General features: G+C 31.8%; 1 protein-coding gene across 3 annotated transcripts in view; it reads right to left on the bottom strand.

Annotated features, from left to right (window-relative positions):
• Nucleotides 1-1,313: 1,313 nt before the first annotated feature.
• Nucleotides 1,314-10,518, bottom strand: part of LOC107439946 (CUB and sushi domain-containing protein 2) — a 60,131-nt gene continuing 50,926 nt past the window's right edge. The window contains exons 10-13 of one of the 3 annotated variants that reach the window (XM_016052721.3): nucleotides 9,504-9,683; nucleotides 7,762-8,316; nucleotides 5,201-5,282; nucleotides 1,314-2,322 (exon numbers count right to left, since the gene is read on the bottom strand). In XM_016052721.3, the coding sequence (XP_015908207.2) occupies nucleotides 2,313-2,322; nucleotides 5,201-5,282; nucleotides 7,762-8,316; nucleotides 9,504-9,683 (827 nt within the window). In that variant the 3' untranslated portion in view covers nucleotides 1,314-2,312. The remainder of the gene's footprint in view (nucleotides 2,323-5,200; nucleotides 5,283-7,761; nucleotides 8,317-9,503; nucleotides 9,684-10,518) is intronic. The other 2 variants (XM_016052705.3, XM_016052713.3) reach the window with 2 other exon arrangements.

The following is a 10,518-nucleotide window of genomic DNA, read 5'->3' as shown; positions in this document are numbered from 1 at the left end:
TTATATTGCGTATGCGCGGAAAACAAATTAAATTTTTTTCCATAATTTTGTGATTAATCAATTTGTGATTTAATCGTGATTGCCAACAAATGAAAAAAAGATCTGTTTTGAATATCTTAAACATTTAAAAAGATTCAAGCAATTTTTGTTCTTTTTAAAAGAAAGCTAAAATGTATAAGGGGTTTTCATTATAGGTTGTTAAAGGGTAGAGTCATTTGCAATGTAAAATTTGTGGAAAACCCCTGATCATTTTGAGCTCTCTTATAAAAAGTACAAAAAGCACTTAGAAAAATGCTTGAAACTTTTTAAATTTTTATGATATTCAAATCAGACTTTTTTTACTAGTTGCTAAATGGAAGAATTTACCCCGACCCGCCCTTATTTAGGGCATACGGGTATAATGCCCTAGTATAATGCCACTAGTTGCTAAATGCGATTCACTGCAAAATTAATAAAAAATATTTTTTTAATTACTCATATCTTGGGCAGTTTTTAACGATATTTTTTCTATTTTAAAACAATAATTTTTTAATCAATTTTAAATTGCTCAAAAATTTCTTTTAATTTTATAGAATATTTTTAAAGTTACAGTAAAAAGAAAACGTAAGACAAAAAAATGATTATTTTTTTAATAAAAATATCCATATTTCCATCAATATTTAAGAGCTGACCGACCTGTGTAGGGGTTAGGGAACTGCCCTTACGTCAGAAAGGTTCTGGGTTCGAATCCCGGGCAAGGCATGGATGTTCTTTCCTTCTCTTTACTATCTGTCCTTACTGCATAAAATGCATTACTGCATTAGGTGGGGAGCAACGTTGGCCCACCTAATATGGTGCCCCTGAAAGAGTGGCCAACAAATCAGCCCTTCAGATGCATGTATGACCTAGGTCATTATCCAGGTGGCCGTTGGAAAAATAAATATTTAAGTTAAGTTTATGAAATTTTATGCAGTTATTGTAAATAACCGAAGTAATCGATATAAGTTACAAGTTTATGCTTAAATTTCTGGCATAGAGTATTCAAAAATCCATGTTTTCTTTCATAATTTACTGTTGGTGCCTGAAACCTCTGAAAGTTTTAAATCTTATTGGTAAGTATGCAAAATTGCGCGAACTTCTAGAAGTTACAAAATATTTCTCCAAGTCTTTCTTGAGAAATTTAAAAAAAAAAGTCAAAAACTGAAAGTGTCTCTTCCATTATTGAAGGGTAGTGTACATATAGCGAAATTTTCAAATATAAGCTCCTTAAAAATTACACATAACTTTTAATTTAAGTTAAATTTTATAAAATATTCTTTTTCTTTTAAAAATACTTCTTTTTTTTTCCTCCTTTTTTTAAATTAAAAAAAATTAAAGAAATCCTTACACAGTTAAACCTGTAATCAAGTAACTGTAAACTATTATCTACTTTTTGTTCTTTGTGGTGTTTTCTAAAATCAGCTTTTTAATTTTTATTAGTACTAAGTTTAGAGATCTTTTAAAAAAAGAATATCAGCTATTTACCCCCTTTTTAAAAATGAAAAAAAAATTTAGTTTAAAAATAATCTGCAGATGCAATAATGATCACTCGATCTGCTACTTTTTTTTTTTGATAAATAATCTGCATATGCAATGATAATCACTCGATCTGCTACTTTTTTTTTGTTGATAAATAATCTGCAGATGCAATGATAATCATTCGATATGCCACTAGTTTTTTTGATAAATAGTCTGCAGATTCAATAGTAATCACTCGTTCTGTTACTGGTTTTTTAACATAAATTTTCAAATTCATTTTTTGATAAATTTATATGCTTCATAAAATGTAATTTAATTTCAGTGACCAGACAACTAGGAGACTTTGTGCTACATTGACATTAAAGAGCAAGCATGAATATGAAATAAAAATAAATGGAATCAGAAAGCTCCTCTTCTGGAATGATGTCCCAGTTGTTGACTGTACCATTGTCTAATGGCTTTTTTATTTCTGTCTGGGCTCTCTTCCCTTTCATCAGAATGTTTTTTATCAGGACGTGTATATAGGGCTGCCACGTCATTTACAGTAATTTCACTAGCATCACGAAAACCTTCAATAGTACCCCTTCCATTATTGCCATCAAGCGTTTCTTGTAACGTAATAGGTAAATAAGATTTATCCAAACCACCTGCAGAACTTTTTCCATCATAACGGAGGTTTTCCCAAGCTCTCTTGTAAAACTTGTGAAGCCCATTTTCTGCACCACTGCTGTTATCATAGGTTGTTGAAGTTTCCACAGACGGTCCAGAATCTTTTTTAGTCCTGAAGAGAAGCATCCTGCAGTAAGTGGTTAGGCCTAGTGAACCCTGAAATGTTAGTGAATTAAGAGGGAACCTCCACCCACATTTCTTTAAAGGGAAGTCTTACTTAAAACAATAAATACAATATCACAAAATTATAACCCCACTTTTTAGTGTGGAAGAACGTGATTCCGGAACTTAGTTGAACCGACTACTAATATTCAACTCCGTAGTTTTGAACCCAATCCAGAAGACAAGGGAATTCCTGGATCAAGTATTGGGAGAAATTTGCCTTCGTGTTTTGATGCATTTTACCCGCATTTGGGTTACAGGGTTAGCCTGACGGCAAGGGGACTCTTACCCATGATCCGTCTATCACTGAGGATATTTTACGCTAAATTGCTGAAGTTTATTATTATTATTGCTAAAGCTGAAAATAAGCATAGGTTTGCAGTTCGCTTACTTTTGCTTAGAAGGGGGTTAAAGAATGCAAAAAGATGATTACATAATATTTGAACAGACCGAAGTTAACAGTATTTAATTTTTAGGTTAAATTTGTTTCTTTTCAGATTGAAGTAAACTTAAATTGCCTTCTGTGGTTTTATAATTTTGTGATACATATACTTTTGTGACATAAATTTTATTACTTGTAAAATACGCTTAGCTGAGTATGAACACTATGTTTATTACATTTTAATTTAAGGTTATGGAAGAGGTTTTTTTTCCATGAAAATTAATATCATTTATGTGAGATTATAATTTTGTAGAGCACTATATATTCACAAACTGTTTTGACTTTTGTACTAAGCTAAAAAATGTAAACCCTTGAAGTAGACATTTTCAAATTGAAGTCACTGCTGCGATTTTAAAATTTATACCAAAAGATCAAAATTCTTTGCAAAAAATTTGCAAGGTATTTTTTTCCTGTTTGAAAAAGAAAAGTTAGTCTATTTTAGTCCAAGAAGAATTTTCTTTTAATTCTCATCAACCAATATCTGTGCTCACGTTTTTAAAGTGAAAGTCGATTAAAAAGCATGCTTTCAAACTTTCTGTCGACAAAAAAGCATGCTCAGGTAGTAAATTGTAAATCATTCACTTTAGTCAACAATCGTTCTAAACCATTTTAGTATCCTGTATATTAACTTAAAATAAACTGCAACCGCCCTCACAAATTCACTTATTGCTTTGAATGCTTGGTTTTCTATCACTAACTATACTCTGCGTAAATCGATTAGGTGTCTCAAGATTACGTGATTTTGCAAACTCTCCACACTTTCCTCCTCTCATTTACCATGGCTACAGAAAAGCGTCTGGTGGAAACCCTATGGCAGTACGTATCAGTAAGAAATAGGAATTTACTGGCATGGGGAAAGAGCTAGATTTGCAAATACTATGGTAACGGAGAGAGGAAAAGTGTGAAGAGTGGATAAATCACGTTGAAGGCTTTTTCCCAAGGATTGTTTTTACCTCTTTCCTTTGGACATTTTACGTAATTTACCTACCGCGAAATCTCAGCATTTTAAAGATAGTGGCCGTGTTCACGTTTAGTTTTAAAGGTAATTTTAAAAATTTTTTCAAATAATATATTTAGTTAAGAGGCCAAATACGTTGCCAAATAGTTCAAGGATAAATTTCACCATAAATATTTTGAACTAAAAAAGTGATTTCAATATGAAATAATAATTTTAATTTAATATTTTATATGAAAAATTCAATACATATGTCACGGTAAAAGTAATAAACTGGTGATAATATATATTTAATAACCGGTAATTATGCATAATCACCACTAAATTTGGTAAATATGATAAATTTGTGAAAATGTATCAAATTAACCGGTTAGTTTGCATAAATCCTAACTCTTAATGGTAAATGCGATAAATATAATGACTGATTGGGCCAGTAGTGGGAAATAGAGCGCAGTTTTTCATTTGAGTAGTTACAACTCAGAAAAATATTTTTTCGTTGGACACTATAGCGCAAGAGACCACGAATTAAAATATTTTATATTTTACAGTTAAAAAGTCAATAAATGATTATTTTAAGTCACATATATTTATTTAGCCTGAACGAAATTCGAATAAGAGACTGACAGAGGTGCGTTTTGCAGTCTTTGCATCTTTTCCAGTGAATGAAATAATTCTAAGAGAATGCTCTCATAAGGATTCAAACTTAGGTGGTCAATTATTTCAGTATTGTAATTGTAGAAGCAAGTGCAACTCCAGTCACTGCATATGTAAAAAAAATCAAAAACAATTTGTAATTCCAAACTCACAGTAGCTCTTCCTGCCAAAATAAGTAATTTGTTTTAAAAAATTTAATATTTTAGTTTTAGGCAGTTATGCATTTTTAATATTTTTTTTGGAAAGTAATGCAATTAAAAATTAAAGTATACCCTACACTGATTTTTTTTTAAGATTAAGTGCCACTGCCAGGGATACATTTGCCCGGTATACCCTACACTAATGTTTTTTTTAAAGTAAAGTGCCACTGCCCGGTTTTATTATTATTCACTTATCTTCCTTTCGTCAGAAAACCACTGTTTGTTTTCTTAGTATTCAAAATATTAACTAATTTGGAATTAAAACGCTCAAGCATTTCAGCCATTAATCAATATTTTACAAAATACGTTAACGAAGAAAAGTGTAGATGCTACGAAATGAGAACTACTACTGACATAACGTGTTGATAGAGGCCAAGCAGTTGCGCAAACTGAACGAATTTTCGTAAAGTTAGGGACTTTTATTACATTTACCATTACAAGTCGGGAATTATGCAAACAAAATGGTTATTTTAAAAAAATTTATCATATTTACCAAATTTAGTGGTGATTATGCATAATTACCGGTTATTCTATAAAATCACTGGATTAACTATTAAAAGTAGTTATTAATAGTTAGTTTAGAAGAGTTAGATTAGAAAGTAGTAATAAGGAATACATTACCTGCGAACAAAGATGAGAATCAATGTAACAGTAATGGCAAGTAAGATGAAGCCCCCAAATACTCCTAAGGCGATAATTCCACCTGTATTTCAAGAATTGTATTAGTCTTAATATATATATTTTTATAATCTCTTAAGAATATTGACCCAAATTTCTTTAGGTGAGAACTAAATAACCCAATCCGATGTATATAATAAGTAATCAAAGAAGGTAGTTTATTTACGTCACACTGAAGCTGCACAATGGGCTATTGGCGACAGTCTGTCCGAAGACAATTTTGATCCTCTGCAGAGGGGATGACTCCCCAGCTTTGGTAGCGTGGTCGAGCAATTTACGGTAGACTGATCAAACTTACTGACTGGGAGTTCTTTACGATCAGATATATGAAAACCTTTTGTTGAGTGATACTGAAATCCCTCCATCCACAAATCCTACCTTTGCCTTCCTCGAATATGAAACATTCATTTGTGACTCTTACAATTTGTTTACTTCATTTATTCTGAAAATATATATCTTACGCATAGCTGCCAACATTGAAGAAATAAATAACGGAGATTTTACAAACCACCTTTATTGGGTTTACGACTCTGTAGCCTTGTAATTTTGAACCCAATCCAGAAGACAAGAGAACTTATGGATCAAGTATTGGGAAAAATTTGCCTTCGTGGAGGACTTTATGATAGAACTAACCCGCATTGAAAATACATGGAGAGGAAAATCACGAAAACCACCCACGGTTAGTTTGACGATAAGGGACTCTAACCCGTGATCCATCTACCGCTGAGGATATTTCATGTCAGCACTGTGGTTGGTGCTAGCCGGATGCGGAATTCGTATCGACTAGTCATCGCTGGGATTTGATCCTGGGTTCACCTCATTGGAAGGCAAGCTTTCTATTCCCTGAATCATTAATGCTCGACTAAAACTATTAACACTCAACATCAGTACTGGCAATAGCACCATCTTTTAAGGAGTAAGAGAAGTATTTTTGTCATCAGTAGATATTTTATCACCAAATTTTTTTTAAAAATTTCTTCAGGTTCAAAAAGTATGAAGAAATTTGAGAATATACAGGATATAGTTGTAAAATACAGGAGTCTTCGTTAAAAAACAAAATACTTATTAGGTATGATTACGTAACACAATTTATTTTTTGCATAAGTTCGGGGTCTTCAACGCTAGTGGTACAATGAATTACCTCAAACAGCTCAAAAATAAAATTAAATAGTTCAAATAAATTTACAGAATGGTAATTATTTTTGACAATAATAAGAAGGACATAATTTGTAGCTGAAAATGATTGACTGTTTAGACACTTTAAAATAAAATGGAATAAAGTGATTAAGTTCCACTTTGACAGCTACACTTTTAAAAATAGTTTTTTCACTTTAAATTACTTTCACGAGGATTTGCTTTCATGTAAGCTGCATTAAAGCAAATTAACGTAGAAATGGCGCAATAGATTCTGAATTACTCGTTTCATAAGCAGTGTTTTATTCATTTTAGTTACATAATACATTTCAGATATATTTTTTTATTTACTGCGCATGAAATGGTGAGTCGTAGTTATAAAAAGAAACTGTTAATAAATAAATAAATTGAGATTATTTTTCAAGTAAAATGGAGCTCTATATAATAAGGCAGATTGCTTTATTTGCAGAATTTGTAAAGAATATCTTATGCATGTATTTAATGTTCTTGCCCTATTTCGAATAACGGATTGTCTAGTATTGTATGTAGCTAGTCTAGCGAGAGAATCTGACTGCAGAATTTTGTGTTTTATTCTGCACCTATAACGAAACGACAAATTCAACAGATATTGTAGGTTTTGATGGAAAAAAAATTACTGTAGTAGACGAATTGGCTAGCATTGTGGTAATTAAAGATAAAACTCATGGTTCGGATTTATATTCTTATTTGACTGATGACTTGAATGAATGCGAATTAACTTCAGCAAATTTGCCATATTGGCAATTTCTATGAATGAGCAGAAGATAGGACTATTTAACTTTATAACCGTCGTTGAACAGTCGACCCAATTTTGGGTTTACGGCTACTAGTGTTCTACTCCACAAGTTTGAATCAATCCTGAAGACAAGGATTAGTACCCCAGAGGTATGATTTGCTATGAGAACATGGAAGACTTTGTGACTTGACAGATTTAATATGCATCAGTCACCATTTAATACAGTCTTCGGCCTACGACGATCGAACCCACGACCTCTTGTACTTGGGCCCAGTACCCTACCAATCAGACTATCCCAGCCCTACAAATTCTATTGATGCAAAACCGTCTAGAAATACTAACATGATGCTTTTTTGTTTGCATCATCTACTAAGATAATTTGCTCACAAGGTCTTTTTTAAACTTTATAAATGTTAGAAAATTAGTCATATCCAGCTATTGAATCCTGAAGGATGCCAGGAATCGGCATTCTGTTATTGAATTTCTTAACCTATATTAGCTAACATAACGTGTAGCCTGTATGATTTCCTAGATGTAGTCCTTAGGGGGCAAAATGTTGAAGACCCCAACCATAAGAAGAATTAAAACGTCTTACCCATATTTAGTTTTGCTTGAGCATTGTTTAATGATTTTCCGTCAAATTTATTGCCATATTTAACTTTTTTGTTGATATCAGATCCTGCATTATTTTTCACTAGAACCATAGGAATGTCTGGTGTCATAGTTGATTCTGTAACAACTGAATTTTGATTCTCTAAAGTAGTGCGCTGATTTGAATATAAACTTTTGTCCGAAGGCTTTTGATAACTGGGAATTCTGTTACTCGGAGATTCGTCAAGTGTATTCAATGAATCATCATCTATCGGAATTATTTCAAGGGGTGGCGGTGTCCAGGATGGTCGGCTTTTGGAAAAAGTACTTGTTGAGGTGCTGGTGAAAAATGAAACTTGATCAGTCAAAGTACTTGGTATGTTACTTGAAATATGTTCCATTGATGTTATTGTAAAATTTTTCTTTGGCGTGTTTGTTTCAGCTGATTTATGAATTGTTGAACCAGTTGTAGTTTCGATAGAAGATTCATTACTTTGCATTGTTGTTGAGGTAACTTCACTTCTTGAACTATGTACATAAGTTAATTTTTCTTCTATTGCTGAAAAGAAATACAATTCCAAATTATTCACAAACTAGTTCATATGTTTAAAGTTAATGGTGATACATGCAAGGATGAAGAAGCGTGCTAAACACAAGTGGAGCAAGCATTTAAAATTCGTAATAAGAATTCTGGGTAACTACTTTTTACCCTTAAGCAATAATAATGTAAGTAAAATAACAATATAAGATAGCGTTAAGACGCAATCCTATAGCGTACTTTTACTGGTTTCAACATGACTTGTGGTACTTCAATTTTAAATAAATGCAACTTCATTCAATTTTAAATCCATTTAATTTTAACTGAAAATAAAAACAACCTAATAACTAAATATAGTTTGATAATTCATTAATAAATAATACAATGAGTAAAGCTAATTTGATAACTCGAAAACTATTTGGCCGATTGTATTTTGCCGTATAAGATTACTTTTTTTAAAAAGACATAAAAATTCGTTTACCTTACAACTTAAAACTCCTTTTTATATCATTATGCATGATTTTTTGGTACTATATATGGTGCTATATACAAAATGTTCCCTTATGACCGCACTTAATGTATACTGCTCAAAGCAATTAGTCTTGCATTAAATAAAGGTAAAAGCATTTTTTTGTGTGCATAAAATGGAAGAAGAGAATAAAACGTTTGGTGTTACTAATCAATATATAAGTAAGGAAGAAGCACTATTGAATCACCTCTGAGGAAGTAAGGATAGACAACCTGTTTGATTGCCTCCGGAGTTATATTAATATAATAGAGCAATCAAGCTAGTTTTAACGTGTGAGAAAAAAATGTATGATCAAAATTACCAGAATATGGTAAAATTTGTCCTGTTACTGCTCTATAGTAACATCAGAAAGCACAGTAATTTTAAGCGAAGTGCTCTGGAAATGATTGTGATAAAATTAAGAATAATATGCGGTCTTATACTCTGGGATAAAATTTGGTAATTTTATCATGGTACCTTAGCGCATGGTATAAAAACCCTTTATTCGGTTAAATTTACCTTTCAGTTTAATATTTTTTATTAGATATATCGTAATAAGAATTTTTTATTTTGAAAATTAAAATTTTCGGTTACCACATGAATGGAAAAAAATATCAAATGAATAGTTTAAATATCATACATTTAGTTTTATTATTCAGAATTTCGTTTTTTTAAATATTTATTAAGAACTAAAATATACCTAAGCATAGAGGTGGCTCTCCATCCCAGTAACCACTGGCGACACATTTTATACTATTTTTTCCTTTTATCTCAAAACCTTCGTTGCAATAATATCTTGTGACTGTTCCAAAGATAGTTGCATTGGAAGACATGGAAGAGTAACCATTTAGAATAGGAGGAGGTTGACGACAGTAAAATGCTGAAACAAATAATTATTTCACTTCTATAGATTTACTAAATATGGATGCAATAATTTCTTATAAAACACAATGTTTAAGCATTTATATATATATATATATAATACAAATGAATGGTGAAATAAAAGATAATGCACAACATGGACTAGTTAATCATGCTGCTTTGACTTCTAATTAATTAAAAAATATCGGTGTGGATACACCGTTATTTCAAGCCGCTCAGGATTTTTACTTTGCGGAGGAAACCTGTAAAAGAAAACCAGTGTTTATAAATATGAATCTTAGGCCTGGCAGTGCTACGCAGTTCTTTAGAGGCCGGCTATGGCAATTTCTCATCCCATCACCCAACGGGGGTGAAAAAGAGAATCGCCGAAGGTTCCCATCCGAGTGACTGGGAAAAAATCGCCTAATTCCGTTCTGAAGAAATCCCATCCCTTTACAAGTGGCCTACGGAAAGTTTAGTTATGCCAGTGCTGCTCTGGATTAATCGTCGATGAAGTGTTTTCCACCCCGGAATGGTTTACGATGGTCTACTTAGATGTTCGACATTCCCTCCCTCCTACTCAGAACTCGAAGAAAAATAAGCTTCAATTTCTCCTTCACTCTCGGTGTTAATTTATGAATCATTTTCACGAAAAAAAAATAATAATAATATTTTTCTCCTATCAACTTTAATTTGATGCTGTGGCTGTCAAGAGATATTTTGGATTAATTAGAACTTTATCCAGCTGCGTATCCTTTAAATATTTTTTTTGAAAACATTTATTTCTTTGATTTTTATTGATTAATTAGATTATGATTTTAAATTTTTTCTCATGCTTGATGTTTTAATTGAAA

Source organism: Parasteatoda tepidariorum, chromosome X1 (assembly GCF_043381705.1).
Source record: "Parasteatoda tepidariorum isolate YZ-2023 chromosome X1, CAS_Ptep_4.0, whole genome shotgun sequence".
Lineage (NCBI taxonomy): Eukaryota > Metazoa > Arthropoda > Arachnida > Araneae > Theridiidae > Parasteatoda > Parasteatoda tepidariorum.
Note: the sequence above shows the minus strand (reverse complement) of the source record. Positions and strands in the feature narration are given on the sequence as shown.